Consider the following 18,482-nt stretch of genomic DNA (forward strand, 5'->3'; position numbering starts at 1 on the left):
GACGAATAAGTCATCAGCGTACATAGATGGTTAATAAAACGATCCCCCTCCATACATCCAGTCTTACATTCTTTAAACTTATTAGAAAGATCATCCATGTGAACAGAACAGGTGACAGTATTCCACCTGGTCGAACCGCACTAGTCACTAGGAAGGGTGAAGACCTACCATTGATATATCATTGTACACGTGTTGCATATTATTAAATTAAGTAAAACTCTGCAGTTCATCTGGCTTGTTCTGCCCTTAGTTAGTTTATGACTATGGCCATGAGAAAAGGATTCCATGATACCCAGATTAAAGAAATTGAATCTTTTTTTTTTCTTTTTTCATTTATCACTTTCATTTTAAGTACGAACAGCAAACACCTGGGAATATTAACATGATTAGAGAGGAGCAGTGTGGAGAGTTTTTACTGAAATATATTGAAAATTCCCAGTACAGGATATAAATCCACACTGGACTCCACAGCTCAAGACTTTCCCAAATAACAGTAATAATCACAAATCAGCTTTGTACATTATACAAAATATCCTTTGTTGAGCAGAACTTATCTGATCTATTTTAAAAGAGTTAAATGAAGGAGCTACAGAGGATCTTCCGGAAGCTCATTCACGAAGTGTAAAAAAAGTTTTTTCTCCTTTCAGAAAAACACCTCTGTGGGAGTAGTTTTCAGGAGTAACTCATACCTATTAGTGGATGACAGGCTCGACTGTGATATCATATATACAGTGAACAAACTTATAAACCTCAATCATGTTTCTCTACATCTCCTGTAGATGACAGCTGGTAAGTCTAATTTTCTTAACCTCTCTCCATACGGCATCTCTTTCAGATCTGGAATTATTAAGAGTTTTTAAGGCATTTTGAAACAAATGTCCCCTGATGGACTCGAACCAGGTTACATACAGTAGCATGCAGTAAGTCTTAACTGTTTGATCGTCAGTCCTGAAATAAAGTTGAAACTGTCATTTAGTGCCCAAAGCATTGGTGTGTGGTTGGTCACGTTCTAGGAGTTCTTTGCAAGTACTTTCTTTGTATGTTCTGCCTGAAAGATGATCTCGAATAGTTAAGTCAGAAATCATATTAGTGAAAACATGTTTTCATGTTTTTTGACCCTTTTAACCTCTCTACTATTTCTGACATCAGTGCTGCATTTAAAACAAGCAGGCCTGGTTGGGTGCCAGAAAAATAAATTAATTCTAACTATTAGTGTGAATTAGCCTCCACAAGAAATAATATGATATTACATCATTATGGTGTGTGATAACAAGTGTGTAAACGTTTAAACTGAACGCATAAAATAGGTACTCAGATTCATGTCATGTACTTTTTGAGGCTTACAAAGCGCTCAGTATATTCATATGACTCTGTGTTAATGCTGAACGCCTTTTCCTCTTTATATTTTTACTTTTCGCAGCTGTACAACCCAAATGTAATTACACAAAACAAATCATTTTGCTCTAAAGCCATTATCCCAACTCATCAGGACAGACCATAAAATTAGTTTTGTTATCAGTCTAAGCCAGAATGAATAATCTCTGTCTGTTGTGTCACTAAGGCCTCGTGTTTCTGACATCCATACCGTGTAACTGACCAAACTGATGAGAGGAATTAAAGAAATCTACTTTCCAAGGTTAGCCATTTCACTTCCAAACCCATAATCTGCTTAAAATGCCAAAGTAGTGACTACAGCAAGAGTAAAAAAAAAAAAAGTAGCTCCCCTGCTCTCGCAGTATTGACAGCCCAGAGTGATGATCAGCTCTTTCCAGCCGGAGCACAGTGCCCATCAATCCCCAGGTTTTACAGAGAAAACGGTCTTTTCAGTCAACAGAGACTTGTCCAATTCAATCATCTGCCAACGTCACAGACACAAGGACATCAATACTGCAGCTACATCACCTGCTGCTACAGGCTTCACGTCCGCACACACCGTTCGCTTTCTCGTTTTTATAGTTAAACAATTACTGCGAGAGACACTTGAAAATTTGACACACATCAAAATGTAAAATTAAAACGCTCCTTTATCGCAGGGATGATTGTGGAAGTTCTCAGCTGCCTGACAGATTCACTGAATGACTGATGGATGAACTTGGCCGACAGCCTGAATGTCAAACTGGACGGATGTGACAGACTTACTGACAGTGTGATGTGACAGCTACAAGTCTTTCCCAGAGGATACAGCTCAGTGCCACATGAAGTAGAAACGTTAGCGATACTTTCATACACAGTGATTTCATAGCTGTTTAACAGTCGAACTAAGCTTGGGCCTTCCGCACAGGTTATAGCTATTCTAACAGCATGGCTCTATGTATCACAACGGCATTTGAAATATCTCAATTATCCAGCGGATTGTTATGAAAGACAGACTTTCAGAGGCATTCAGAAAATGAATGGGAATTCCTTTGGTTACAACATTTCCACTTGTCCAAACACTTCAGTTCACATCAGAGTACTTGTTAAAAAGAAATGACCACATTTTATGAATTGCTAACATATCCCAGATGATAAGAACTTTTTTGGCACCAGGTGAGCAATGTGTGACGTGACATGTGTGATGAACAATATTGGCAAAACATTGAAGCATTTCTATGATACAATAAGAAATAATTAGACAGTCATGACTAATTAGGGCCCGAGCACCAAGCGGTGCAAGGACCCTATTGAAACTGCGTGAGTTCACAGGTGTGTTTTTGAACTCTGGCCAGATCCAGGCTGGCTGTTTCCCCCTGCTTCCACTCTTTATGCTAAGCTAGGCTAACCACGTCCTGCCTCCAGCTCCAGCTCTTCTTTTAAATTGAGGAGTCACGGACAAAGTGTGTTTTCATATAATTAGATATTATCACTGGTGCATTTACAGGCCAAAAAAAATCTAAACACAAAGGGAACAGCACTCAGACACATTTGTTTTTAAAGGAAACCTTCAATTAAATATTATAGTGACAAAATGGGTTATTTCAACCAGAATTATAATGTAATATTTCCTACTGCAGCGTTACAAATCAGCTTGTGTTGTGTTCAGGCGTGTGATCAGGATGTACGACACATGCGGCCCATCTTCTGCTCTTAGTATGCGACGGTGTGAAGCGATGAGTTGTCACATCGTCACATGGGTCAGAGTCTCCCTGCAGGAACCTCCAGCTGGTTTCCTCATGACAGAACCAACTAATCCTGCAGTCACACTGGAGCTTTCCTCGTTTCACTGCAGCTCAGTCAGACATTAAAGTGGAACTTTAAAAAAATAATAATAATTGGTCCAGTTTGCCTCAGTCAACTGCCAACTGCACCTGATCACAGTAGGTCCACTAAAAGTGCTTGTTTGATCCACTGACAGGCTCAGAGTGTTATTCTAAGTGTGTGACAGCATCATGGAAAGGATCCCTACAGAGAGAGACCTGGAGGATCCTTTTGGTTTAACCACAAACAGCCGTTATATCGCTCTCTGCACACACACCAGACTACATTCACTAAAACAGGGATTTTACCACACAGAACACAGGAAGCTGCTGCTCTGCTGCTGCCTCATTCGGTTAGTATGTTTGTGTTGTTGTGTGCTACATAAATATTTCTTTGGATCCAAACTAACCATTAAAAGCATCGAAGTAACACAATGACATAAACAAACTCACTGATTGAGTCAGCTGTAGAAGAGAAGCACTGATGTTCTGTTCGGTAAAATCCCTGTTTTATCGCGTGGAAGGGTCGGAGTCCAGCAACAGGACGGAGCCACCGCACGCCACGACGTGCACGGAGGTGCGAGGGCCCTCCAACGCTGCTTGCAGCTTTAATTGTGGTTATGATTGTGGGTATAATTGTGACTGTGTTGCCGCAGACCTGTGAGAAAAGCGTTTGGTCCTGTACCTGGTGGCGTGTAGGCATCCATAGACGTCTGGACCACCAGCGACCGCCGCTTTGAAGGCATCGGCACCGCCATCTTCCTCTCTTTGTGCTTGGCCAGGGCCGCCTGCACCGCCTCTGTGTGCACGTCTGGAGACACATACAAGGCAAGGCACATTTATTTGTATAGCCCCTTTCAGACACAAGGCAATTCAAAGTGCTTCACAGGGACATAAAAAAAATGATAAAAACATGCCACAGAAACATTAAATTGCATGTGTTCATATACAGAGGACAGTGGTACCAGTAAACGATCACACAACCTAAGGCCTCTAACACTGTTCCCTCTCTCAGGCTGAAAACTACAGTACCATGAGCTTTATATGGTTCTGAGACTTATTATCTGAGCTGGATCCATAGTGGTTTTCCTGAAAACTGCATTTTAGTATTGGCTTTTCCCAATAGACACGTTTAAAAAGCAGTTCATGTCAATATCTGTGGCTTAGCACTTCATCAGTCACCTGTTGAATTGAGCATATTGATGACACTTGTGATAAAGGACCTCTTAAATATATCTTTAGCTGCTACAGAGACTCTTTCTCTCAAATGAAACACCTTGAATAAAATTACAGATTCCTCTGGGTTTGAACATTGTTGGAAACATCTGGGATAATGTAGTACACAGCTCAACAGATTATATATCATAAATCTAGTAGTTTGCGACATTTAATACAGAGATGTTACATATCATTGGCTCCCCTTAAGTACATTTAGCTAATACTACTTCGGTGCTTCTACTTCAGTAGGACTTTTACTTAACTAAAGGGTCCGCCTACCTCTTCCACCACTGCTAACCATAAACATGGCAGGACCGACCAAATAACAAGGGAGAGAAGTTTTTTAGCTTAGCTTTTAGCTTTAGCTAGCTAGTTTTTTGCTTTTTAGGCACCACTATTAGCTCTGGTCTCCAGTGTAAACCTTGGCCGAGGGTGTTAAATAATAGAGAAATCAGAAAGTCCATCCAGCCGAGGCACGAGCACCGAGGGACTGAGTGGAAAAGCAGCAGCAGGACCATCAGCTGGCCTCTGTGTTTGTGCTGCAGTGTTCTTGTTACAATGAGCACCGTGTTCCCATTTATTCACATTCAGTTTCCGTACACAAACATCCCCAGCTTGACAGCGGCTCCCATGAGGCCCTGTGGTTTCTGACTGGATTAAGTTCAGGGAGTGTCGGTGAAGCCGTTGTGCAAATCAGAGTTTCTAAGAGCAAGATAAAGCAGTGAGATATAGCCACAGCTGGGTCTGTTTGAATGGTGTCCATTGCTGGCAGAAGGCAAGCACACAGCGGCTAACGACTCCGGCTGTTGGTGAGATAATGACACGAGTAAGACATTTGTCAGGACGAATGGGGCTCACAGACGTACATTTGTTTGGCTTGTGTGTGCTTATGTAGGGGAACGGAGGTCATTTAAATCTCAAGTGTGCGTTTATTGTCTTATGGTTAACTGAGTGTGAAAGTGCATGTGTGTGTTTTAAGGTGCTCACACAGCTTTTCTTTTTCAATTTAATGGGTTAAAAGGTTTTTACTGGATTTATTTTCTGTCGGACCAAACTCAAACAAACTCAAACTCTGAAACAGCATATGGGATTATAACAATAAAGTAAGCAATGTTTTCCCATCGCTCCGGGAACACCTCGTCTTTTTTTTTTCATTGCACTACTGCATATCTTTATTGCAAATGTCACCACAGCGAATTCCTGCAGATTAATTTTGAATGAGATGCCACTGAAAAGAATTTACCCACATTTAAATCCTTAGTTAATCCTATATTAATCTTTACTGGACACCAGATGGAACAAAACCAAACAATGCTCATTGCAAGAGCTGTGACAGATTTGTCAAAAGGTTGTTTTTTTTCCACAGATCTGTGCCAAACACTGGATTTGCTGCAGCCCATTCTGCAGAGACAGACTGAGAATATCAAGCAGAGCGCTGTGTCGTGATAACGCCTCGGGATGACCGTCCTCAAGGGGAAGTGGGGTAGCAAGGGTCCAAAAGTTTGGATCTGATCCCAAAACAGACTGCCAGAACAGAAAACCTCTTGAAAATCTTTGGCAGTGAATAGATTTATGAGACTCAAAGAGAAAGAAAACTGAGGGCTGGAGCCAAATGGATAAACCTGCCAGTCTGACATGTGACCACAAAATGTCAAACTTGGTTTGAGGTAATTTAGAAACAGTTTGTCAAACTGAAATACTAACTGTCCCATTTAGTGTAGATCTTGGTCACAATTCTTTAAAAGGAGAAAGTAATTATGCTGTGCTTATACTGTGTGTTACATAAAATGAGGCACTTTTATTTCTAATCTTTTTTAACTATTTACATCAAAGAGCACCAAACAACTGATGTAATATGTTTTAGCTCATTGTTTTTCTTCCCCTTCAACCTCTTCCACGTTATTCCATTAATCCCACATGTCAAAGATCACATTCGCCTCAAATAACATGTTTCACTTACATTTTTACCACATGTTCAGAGTTGATAGCAAATCCACTTTGATCCCTGCGTGTATTAGACGTACATGTATGGCATACTGATCCTGCACAGACCCAAAACCCAGAGATAAAGAACAGGAGCGTCCTGGATTCACTTATAGTCCAGAATGTATTCAGTCTCAGTCACCAGGAAACGAGTGTTTCCATTGAAACATGATCTGGAAGAAGGAGATCTGCAGCTTTTTAATGAAGGGCCACATTTTGACATAAACCATGTCTTCATCAGAGCAAGAATATGACCAGTCTGAAACTGCTATTATATTGACTATTATATTTCATTTCGTACAGGTAGTATTAATAATACTCTTATTTTGAAGGCCCATAGTTACATGCTCATCCTGTTTGGCTGATTTCATGTGAGTAAGATGTTTTTGGAAGCGCTGGCAAGAAAACTAGCTAGCATGGGCATGAAGGTGACGGGTTTTGTGCTGGTAGTAACGGACTTTGGTTTAATGTGAATGGACACTGAAGACATGAAGACTGCTCCCTGCCGCCAAGGAGGTTTTTAGTTTTAACTGTTTGTTTTTGACTTTGGTAAAATGGGATTGATTCCTCTTGCCGTGAATGCTGTTTTTATGTTAAGCTAACACGGTCTATATCTTGTCAGTACTGTGTATTTAGTTTTCACTGTGAATTTGGAGAGAAGACAAATAAATCTGTAGCAAGAAAGCAACGTGTCTGTCCGAGCTACGAGTGAATTATACTGTCTATTAGAGTTTATCCATTTCATCACTACTGTACATCTGTCGACCTCAGTTTCATATTTTACGTTATCATTTGTTATATTATCTTATTCTAATTTACATTATCACATTTTATTCTGCATTCTAACTTTCGCACTATTAGCGTCTGTCTGAAATTCTCTTTTTCTCATTTCTCTTATCACTTTTGTCATTTTCTTGTATGAGCGATGTTCAGGAAGCCTGACAACAAGACAACAACTGCCTTACTGCCATTGTTCTGCACACGACAATAGAGATGTGGCAGTGCAGATGTATAAAAATGTCCAGCTAACAGCAGTCCTTCATAGGATGGACAGTTTGGGGCATTGCTCATGTATGGCCACATTAAATTTGGGCAAAAAGTCTTTTCAGTCAGAGACACCCACTACTGGAATAATCCTCCCACTGAGGTAAGAGAGAGAACTACTTAATTAACCTTTAAACATAAACTCAAGAGCTTGAACTAAACTTGTAGTCAGTAGAAATAATCTATACAAATACTGGATCCTACACTTCCCATAATGCAGCTCTCTAGTGTTCATTGGTTACTATTAAATCTCTTTACAAACCCATCTGAGACATAACACAGCTTCATGTGATGAGCAACATGATGGAGTGCCCCTTTAAGCTAGTTAATGTTCAGTGTTTCCATGACTGTGTACCTCTCTACATATAATATAACACATGGGTGATATTAATATAGACTCTGTGTTAAAGTATTTAAGAGTTTTAGCAGTTAAAAAGGCGAGTTTCCTTATTGCTATGCAAATGTATGCAGCAAGGAGCTCAAAATGCTGATCACATCATCACCTTTATTGGAGGAACTTATGAAGTAATATTAAAAAACGTCATCATGTCTTGCTTAAGCTATCGCACAGAACCTACGATGCTGATGAGGTGATTATTGAAGCTAATTAACACAGTGATTATTAGACATTAACACACCACTGGTGATACCGTGTCAAAGCAGCTCCAGATTGAGTTCATCTGGTCTGTGTGAGGCTGAGGTGGGACAGACATCCTGCCTCTTACCTGATCGGTAACGTTCGTCTCTGGAGCCAGAAGAGCGCCGGCGGTGGTAGCGGGAGGACGACGACGGGGTGACCGGGGTTCTCCTCTCCTGGCCCATGGACGGATCCATTCCTGGGATACAAAGGTTCACATTTAAATCATAGCCTCATCTAAAATCTGTTCCACAGAATAACCCAACAAAGGTTTGACCTGTTGTGCTGTCCTTAAATAGTTTGTATGTTTTTCTACACATATGCTGGTGCATATTTGTATGTATTTGCAATAAAATCATTGATCTATGACATGGTCATAAGACATGTTTTTACAATGTGAGGAGCTGAAGGCTCACAGACAGGTGCCAGATGAAGGTGAATGAAATGTTGAATTTTCAATAACGTTTTTAGCAAGTTATAGGACAATGTGCAGGAGCTTTCTCCTCTGTTGCCAAAACTCCTGAAATGTGCACTTTCCTGGCATGTTTGCTGACTTTGCCTGAGTTTTTAATCCATTTGATGGCCAGAGGATGGTTAATGTTAGCGGTTAAAATTTCATGTAACCATAACCAATGAGAATGTACCTGAAACTGGAAACAATCCAAAGAAGAAAAGTAATGTTAAAAAAATGGTTTGGTGGTTTCATTTTCCTAGACAAGATGCACACAATTCCCATTTTCAGTGACTATTTGCCAAATAATTTATCAAATTCCCAGACTGTGCTGAAATTTCATGACCAAAGGGCTGATTTGGCCCTCTGACCAGCACAGTCAGCAGATGCAGCTGCAGCAGAAGCTCATGGAGGCGTTCAAAACCCTTAGGGTTAGGGATCGCCGCACTTTCCAACATAATTCATATTTATGTCTAAATCAGCTGATGTACATTCCCCAAAAACATTCATTAATCCACTTCCAAAGACACTTCTTATAACTCGCCTGAAAACTCTTCAGTTTCAAAGTAATCCCGTGATGATTGTCCATGGACACACTGCAAGCAGGAACTTCTAATAAAATAACTCAGTGCACTTTTAATGTTGAAAGTTTGCCAAAGTGTCTGCAAAATGGGGTGGGGGCTGGGCACAGTTGTCTCAGTTCTGTCCATGTCAGACTTTTAAAACTCCTGATCTATGACACAGTAAAACCAAACCAAAGAGCCTGACTCAGCAAAAAACAGACATCATAGACCAACCCATAGTCACACATACACACCAAAAAACTAATTCAGTTTGTATCGGAAACAATGCTGATTATTCCACTACAAAGAACGTTTTCAGAGACCTGAGACAGCTGTGAAAGTATTTCTTGCTGATCAAATGAGATGTGTTCATTAAGTATTGTAAGATTGTATTTTAATTGTATGCAGCAGTTCATCCCCCAGATCGAGATTTATAACACACGGTAGATGCGGAAAAGAAACAATGATAAACACAAAATTAAAAACAATAAAAGACTCTAATCTGATCAGAATAAAGATTTCTAATTTTTCTTGAGTCAAACCTTCAATGTGAGGTAAAGCAACTGAGACAGATGCACACACACACACACGCACACAACCTCCCTGCATACCAATCAATAGGTCTGATGATAACAACCACCCTGCTGCTGACAGCTCAGACCGCTGCACAGCTGCTGATCTATGAGCATCCATCTCAGCTTCACACATCCACCTTCGTCTGTCTTCATTAGAGCTCTCAGAGCATCACCGCCGCTCAGGAGCAAAGCTAAAATTTGATTATCCAACCATATAACGACTACCAGCCAGCGGTGGGATATATGACAGGTCTGGGAAATACCTCGCTTTCCTGTCTCCTCTAGGGAGTCTGGATGGATGGATTCCCCCCCTGCTGACTCTTTCTACCTGCTTTTTGAAATGTTTTCTCTCTCTCTTTCCTTTCTTCTTACTCAGTTTCTGTTGCCTGCAGATTGTTCATAGTTATTTCATAGTTATAGTCATAGAAAACTTGTACAAACATGTTGAGATACATTTACATTAAGATGGACTGCCATGAAACTTTGGCACATATATTCATGATGTCCAGAGGATGAATCCTACTGACTTTGATGATTCTCTGACTTTTCATGTCGCATCATGATCTGTTTTATAAAGTATACGTTTTCGTGAAATATCTCAGCATCAACTGGATGCTTAGATTAGAGCAAAATTTAGTTCCCAGAAGATCAATCCTAGCGAAGCTGTGACTTTTCATCTAGTGCCATCATCAGGACAAAATTTCAATTTGGCAAATAATTTACTTCATCTTATTTATTTTTATTTTAAGATACGAAATAAAACCTTTGGATAGCTCGCAAAAGTTAACTAGCAGTATGTTTACAACTTTCACACATGCATGTTTGCGTGGTGCACCTGCAACAACCCTGCACACACTTGACTCGTACCTGCTGGGAAAATATAAGTAGGTAGCTGCCGTTCAATAAATAAATCATCTATCTGGCATTTTGTTAATCCCCCAGTTTTACCTCATCCAACAACAACAACAAACACTATTTGACCCAGACATGATGAGACCTCTCACACAGGCACCAGGCGAAACCATAAAGGAAATCAATGCAGGCGCTCATTCATTCCCTTTCTGTCAACCACTGCTGGTAGAAAGACAATAAATCCAATAAAGAACTGAGATGGATGAAGAGGAGAGCCCAGACATCTTCCAACAGCATATAAACTTCCCCAAAAACACCAAACAACCTTAGACTGAGGTCACCAAATGCTTCGGTACAACATCTTATTCAAATGATATATTATAGTAATTTATATCCATATTAAGGAGCTCTAACTGCAGCGCACATCTGATCAGCTGACTATGCAGAAATTTGAAAATTGCATACAATTTAACATGCATCAAAAATGCACTTTTCAAAGAAACATTACTAACATTAATAATGAATGATTATCTATTTGGGTTTAAATGGAGCATTTCAGTTCAAGGAAATTCAGGGAAAGTCTTAATAATTATGAATAAATAACAGAGCTGTAAAACTTTGAAACACCTTCCGACAGCACATCAGCTACCCTAAAAACACCAAGACTGTGATTTCCAAATGTTCCTAAGAACACTCACATCAGATCCATATCATCCATATTTAACAAAAGATAAGGTTACTTGACTAAAACACATAAAATATACACAAAATAATGTTAAATAAACAATCCATACATACATATACAATCTATACAGTAACATATCCTGCACTGTGCTTTACTGTAACTTTTTATAACAGCATGTGCTTATATTCACACAATCTTCAAAAGATTTAAATCCTAACAAAGAGTTTAATAATTCATTCAGTTTACAGAGGAAAATAACGAAACCACAGAATACACTGATTTCTGCACACTGGAAACAATGCTAGTGTATGTGGGGAAGGAACAGTGATAAAATATAGAAGATTTCCTCCAATTCCTTAAAAGGTTTCCCAACAGTATAAATATCATTTTAATAACATGACAGACTAAATCTTGTCTCCAGAGTCTCTGCTGTTCTTGGTGTATAATTTAAGGTTGGTAGTGAGTTCCCAGATCAAAGGCAGTGATGAAAAAGGCGACAAAGGCCTGAATTAATGATTAAAAAAGTTCAGACTGGCTCCCAGCCCGCTCTGTGTGAGAGATGAACAGCGTTCTCACAGGGGAAGCACATAAATGCTGAACACTGGAAGAAAGTGGTTGATCTCATTTGGGTTACAGCAGTAGTTTAAGTCTTATCCAGTTCAAATTTTCAAATGAAAGTACCAAAACAATACTTAAATCAATATTGTGAACCCTGTTTGAACAAAATCAGCTCAACTTGTCAGATCAAGTAGACATTTAAGAGCTAAATAAAGCACTGTGTAAATTAAAAATAAAATAAAAATAATATTTAAATAGCGAAATTTCAAATAAACACATCAACAACACACATATTAGAAACTTTTGTTTTATTGCCCTGGTACTGATGAAAGACCAAACTCTCCTGCGTCACCAAATGTTTTATGTATTAAGTGTTATGTATGTAATGACATAATGCGTTAAATTTAGCTCAGATTAGTGTCAAGGCCCGTACATACTCGGCAAGAACAGAGAAATTTGTTCGTTTTCTCAAGGTGGAAAGAACAAGAACAAAGCTCGTTCTGGCCAGGACATTTCATACTTCACGAGAAACTCAAGTGCAGAACTCCTGGGAAGTCCTCACAGGGAATGACAACATTTCTGCTTTTCCGCATTAACCACGCCCACTTCAAATTTCTGACCAATCACACAATAGTTCTTGGACACCACACTAGAAAAAAGTCCTGCCCAGATGATGTGTCGAGAACAAGCTGCAAGAACTCCCAAACCTGGACTGCGAGAAAAGAATGACGTCATTTTCTTCTCACAGCCCTGGGGGAGAGAACAAATTTCTCTGTTCTTGCGAAGTATGTACAGGCCGTTACACACCCACTATTATAAAGCTCAAATAAAGCATTGGAGGACCTATTTTATTCATTCATAACATTATTTATGAATGTAGACTTAATACTGCCATACTTGGTGGCCGTTTTATAAAAGCAGTAGCTCCGCTCCACGCTAGGCAGAACCACGCCTCTCTGCAGTGATATAACCGCAACATAACACAGCCTGTCGTGAGCTTTCGCTTTATCACACAATCCTGAGGTCTGATTTGCAATCTCCCCACAAGTAAAATGGCGTGCACCAGGGGAGGCTCGCTTGGAGAAAAGAGGTGGCGGCCAAACACGAAGGTATCATCAGTCTGAATGAACTGAGCTCTAATGGGCAAATTTGACAGTTTGTTTACATAAGTTATGAGTGAAACTACTCTAAGAAGATATAACATACATATTGAGCAAAACCCAGACAAGCATAACACAGACACACCCTCGTTTCCCCCCTGGATTGTATTATTATTCCAACCATTACATTTAGAACAGCCTATTGTACCCAGTAATTTATTATTCAAAAATAAATCAAGCTGAATTTCTAAGCACCAAGATATGCCTACCACAGCCGAGTAAAATAAATGTACTGCGAGCGCACAGGAGTTTTTGCTGGTGCTGTTACAGAAAAATATCGACGGCTAAGACAGTAATACATACACAAGATGTAGAAAATGTGTAATCAGATATTGTTATCTTACTTTTAACAAAATGTGCACATACTGGCAAAGGCACTTTCCCTGAGACTCGTCAATTGTTGTTACAGGTATGATCCAAAGAATTCAGATATAAGCAGCAGCATTTTTTAGATGACATACTGAACATGTCACTCATTTACTGTGAGAAACCAGCTGGTCCTACAGTTTGTTTTCTTCTTTCGTTTCCTATCAGATAAGAATGATGAGTCACAGTATTAGTGCCAGCTCACTGAGCGTTATTCAGCCACTGTGCAGGAGTGTCATTAACGCTGAAGGTGCACATAAAGTCAGCGAGTTAGCCAGGTTAGTCTCTAAATATAGATGTCACATGTAATGGTTTCCATTACAAAAAGAAGTCTTGGAACCAAAGCTGACTTCTAGTGTGAGAGGGTCTTTCAGTCAGTGCACAGCAGGTCAGCTAAATATGCAAAAAAAAGAGAGATTTGCATGCAATCTAACCTATATTAACAATACATTTTTCAAGTAAATGTTAATAATGGATGCATATTTAAGTGGGTTTAAATGGAGCATTTCATTTCAAAGAAATTTCCAAATTATATAGTTGAAAGTCCTGAAAATTATCAATAAATAACAGACCTGTAAAATGCTGAAACTACAAGCAGCAGGTAACAAAAGGTTTGAATCCTTCATTTTTTATGCCTTAATATATTTATAACACTCAACAGGGAAATACTGTCCTCTTTTCCTCCATGTCTCCATGTCTTTCCTGTCTCTGAGCGGTTGTAATGACTAGTTACCAGGCAGAATTTGTTGTCAATTAGTTACTGAAGTAGAAGGTGTCTGATGACTGAAAGATGAGAAATGACTACAGGAGTTTCACTTTAGCTGAACATGTAAGTGAGGGAGGGCTTTGTCGGCTTTGCTTCATTCCAGAAAGAGGAGTGACTTTGAAGAGAGAGCCAGTTCTTGGTTCTTGTAAAGTTTGGCTATTTATGTTTGAAAGCTTACATTTACAGTGGGAACAAAAAAATATTCATTCCAGAACATGAAACTTTTTTATACAGAATAAATTAGATGGTCAAACGTAGGTGAATATAATTTTTTCAAATGTTACATTTTTGAAACTCCTACTAGGTAATAAAGTAGATACACTTAGTTTAGTGTTTGGGTGTAGTTAATGTCAGAATTAGGTACTAGGAATAAAATTATTAAATGATGATGGTATTCAATTACATTCTTCCTACATTATGTTACGTTGCCCGTGGGAATGTAGTTCAAAACTTTGGTAAACCAATGAGTCTGTCCGTGTTCTTAGGAGACAGTGACTGGGGATATTGTTGGATGGTGGAAGGAGCATTTTGAGGAAGTGCTCAATCCAACCCACATACTCTCTGGGGAGGACAGTACCTCAGGGGGAGACTTGCCCATCACTCTAGCCGAGATAACAGAAATAGTCAAAAAACTCAGCTGGAGAACGGTGCCGGGGGTTTATAATAATCTCCTTGAGATGCTGAAGGCTCTGGATATTGTCTGGCAGCATGACTGACGTGACTTTTAAATAAGTGCACGAAGGTTGGAGTCAATGCCCACTGGTGGCTGATATTGTATGTTCAATTAAATGAAGGAGGGTTGGCTCCAATTATCAGAAAATCACTCTGCAGCCTCCTCAGGAAACTTTATGTCAGGTTGACTCTAAAATTTTAACTTCAGCCCAAGAGGAGCAATGAAGGTTTCCATCCTGGTTGTGGAACAGTGGGCCAGTTATTTACTCTTGCAAGAATACTGGAGGTATCATGGGAGGTTCCCCTCCAGCCAACATTTGCTTGGTGGACTTAGGAATGCCTTTTGCTCGTAATACCATACTCAGGCCGTAACAGTGAGGCAGATCCATCTTTATGGGTCGAAACACGTCTGTTGACCCCCTTCATGATCCAGGGAGGCTGCCCAGCTTTGATGAACTGGCATTGCAACCGGAAAATGGAAATGAATCCCATTTGTTGTGCCTTTCCACCAATTCTGTTGTATTTTGATTGTCTTGCTCCTAAGTGAGGGTAGGATAGAGGTGGTGCAGTGTTCACAATATTAGAAAGTTTATCTCAAGGTCAACAGAACTTATGGGCATTGGGGATACAAGATACAGGCAAGTAAAGTTGCTTCAGAGCTCGTCTGAGCCTGCCCTTAGAGACAAGATCAGCAGCTCAGGTATTCATAAGGAGACCAGAATAGAGTTGTTGCTCCTCGAGTTTAAAGGAGGAATTCTGGACACAGTCAACAAGAGGAGACTCCAAACCATGCTGATAGATCATATCCAATGTGGCCAAGCTTCAGGAGGTGAAGATGATGATCCTTGTCTTATTGGGTAAATACTGTAGGATGGCTTTAAGAAAAGACTGGCTTGGGGTAGTTTTTTTTTATATTTAATCAAACTGCTAAATGCTGGTAATATAGAAATTGGTGGCTGACAATGGTGATGCTGTTTTAACCATTGATAATTGGTTTAGATGATGATGGATACAAGTTTGAAATTGTCATATCATGTTTCTCTTTTTTGAGCTTGTGTGGTGTGTTTTAGTAGTTTTTAGTTTCATGCATTTATTCTTGTGTCTGTGTTTCAGTCCTTAAGCAATAACTTGAAGTTGAGAGTTAGAAAATGGTGGCACGTGAGACCAAGAGGCTAAAAAATCCACAGGTGACTTTCCTGTAAGTAAGTACATCCATGTACTTTTGATCTATGACAAAAAATTGTACATTACCAAGTGTATGTATCAATAATTAACTGAAGAATTTTCACTTTCTGTTTTTGGCTGGTATTAAAAGGACTGTGTGCTGGATCTCATGATATTAAAGTTGTCTCTGATCAAGCTAAGCCAAATTTATAATGTGAGACCATGTAAATCTGGGTAACTGGGAGAAAATCCATTACTTTGAACACTGTAAATGCTTTAATCAAACGATATGAGCCTGATTGTGTACCAAGCGGTGCAGATTAGCAGGCCTTAGAGCTGGAACACATCACAGGGAAGGGAACTGTGCTACTTGGGTGTGTGTGTGTGTGTGTGTGTGTTTCATAGAGAGAAAGGGAGAATTGTGTCATCAGATGTGTGTGAGAGAAGGTCTGAAAATGAGAGAAAAGGGGGTACTGTGTGGATATATGTGCACAAATGTGTGTTACTGGTGCACAGAAATTAAAAAGTGATTTGCAGAACTAAGAAGATATGAAAAATGTAGGGTCAGAATACAGTGTGTGTGTGTGTGTGTGTGTGTGTGTGTGTGTGTGTGTGTGTGTGTGCATCCGGTCCCCCGTAGCGACGACCCCCCACTGGGCCTGGATGTGAATACCACACATTTTCTCCATCCCACACCCCTCATTCCCTCTCATAATGCACTTCCTGACATCCCCCACCCTCCGCAGACATGCACACACACATGGACACACACAACACACACACACATACACAGTATATTCCAGTAATAGCTTTGGCCGTGCCATTTGGCCGTTCCGGTGATGCTCCAGACCCATCCTCACATACAGCGTCTCTTTTGTGGTCGGACCCGTTAACATCCATCTGTGGTGTATTAACTTGTAAACTTAGCTAGTGATGATTTATTAAACGTACGAAGATCACAATCAAATCATCTCCAATATGGAGGGAGATCTAATTCTGCCGTTCCCTTTAAGAAGAAAACGAACCTCTAACAGTGCGTACTGGACGGCTGCTGGTCAAAAACACCTAAATAAATAAATGGTTATCCTTGGAATCACAGCATTGAAGTTTCATACCCTGCAACTGCCTGCAGGGCCCTTTTAGTGAAACAAAGGCCACTACCTGCTTTATAACTCTAATTCTCTCTGTGTAAATCCAACAGATACATGCCAAAAAAACTTCTGTGTTTTTTAGCATAGTTTAAAAAGTGTGTTTTCAATTTGTCCTGATTAAACATCCTCAACACACAGAAAAAGAGCCCATGGGACATCCAATTTTGACAGACACCAATCCAAACTTAAGACAGAGAATAGAGAGTTAGGTTTCATGTATCTGTGGCCAAAGTCAAGCAACTATAAAGCTGATTATGCAAATCTAGCAGTTCCTATAAAAGAATCATTAGTCCTGTAGAGATGAGGACCCACAGAGCTGATACATCACTGCATTTTACTCCTGTGCTAAATATGAGTGGATATAGAATCAAAAGAGCATCCAGGCTAATTTGGTTGTGTTTATTCTTGCTGATATATCTGATTTTAGTATCCCAAATGAACTATTGTCCTTCTACTGCTAAAAGGTCACCTCACCGTCATGTTCATCATCATCTGGGAGCGTGAGAGCAGTCAAAAGACGAGTAAGAGGTGCCTTTGAGTTATTTTTCAAGTTGTTTAATCTTTTGTCAGTCTCATTAATTGTACGTTGTCTATCAGCAAATATTTCATTTTTTGTTTGCCATAGTTCTGCTCTTCTCTCATGTTCATCCCAGTAGGATTTTAAGGTGATAAAAACCTGTTGGTGATGCTTGTTTTTTGACCAATTTCGTCACATTTCCCAAGAAATTGGGTATAATTTTTTCTAAATTTCTAAAAGTTGCTCTGACAACACATGCCAACACAAAGCTTCACTAACTCTCATTTATTAAAAGGCCTGAATGAAAAAGTGAAGGAAGCTGAGTTTCACCTGGTGACTGCGGGAAGTAGGATCCAATCAGCTTGGACCGTTTCTTCTCATAGCCCTTCTGTGTGATATCACCTGCCAGAGAAGCAGAGAGAGAAAGAAACATTTAATTTTATGAAACTTTTAGACACTTAAGACATTAAAGCTAGCAAATCAAATATCTAAGGCTACTGTGTAGAAATACACTACATTTAGCTATAGCTAAAACCCAGATGGATTTACATTATAACAAGTACCAGCTGAATTAATGGAAATAAATGAGAGAGAAACAATAATCCTGCACTCAAATAAATATATTCCACAAAAAGCTGCAACCTTAGACATCAAAACACAAAGCGGTGCGAGAGAAAGCTGTTTGACTTCATCACATTGTGCTAAGTCATTCTCTCCACTCAACCAAAACCAGATGGTGCAGTTTGGGTGCATGTGTGTAAGTGTGTGTGAGTGTGTGTGTGTCTGTGTGTCTGTGTGAGCAAAAGTGAGCAATTTAAAACATAAAGTACTGCAGATGCACTTAATTCACCTTTCACGCTGCCACAAGCCACGTCAAAACTTGCTGAGCGACCTGCCTGAGCCAGGCCATAAATCAAGTCCACCTCAGGTACCATCAGCAGATT

General features: G+C 39.7%; 1 protein-coding gene across 1 annotated transcript in view; it reads right to left on the reverse strand.

The window, feature by feature from the left end:
- LOC139213851 (disco-interacting protein 2 homolog C-like) overlaps positions 1–18,482 on the reverse strand; it is a 204,915-nt gene that overhangs the window by 82,958 nt on the left and 103,475 nt on the right. The window contains exons 2-4 of the mRNA XM_070844515.1: positions 17,869–17,940; positions 8,147–8,257; positions 3,862–3,987 (exon numbers count right to left, since the gene is read on the reverse strand). Of these exons, the coding sequence (XP_070700616.1) occupies positions 3,862–3,987; positions 8,147–8,257; positions 17,869–17,940 (309 nt within the window). The remainder of the gene's footprint in view (positions 1–3,861; positions 3,988–8,146; positions 8,258–17,868; positions 17,941–18,482) is intronic.

The sequence above is a fragment of the Pempheris klunzingeri genome, chromosome 15 (assembly GCF_042242105.1).
Source record: "Pempheris klunzingeri isolate RE-2024b chromosome 15, fPemKlu1.hap1, whole genome shotgun sequence".
Classification (NCBI taxonomy): domain Eukaryota; kingdom Metazoa; phylum Chordata; class Actinopteri; order Acropomatiformes; family Pempheridae; genus Pempheris; species Pempheris klunzingeri.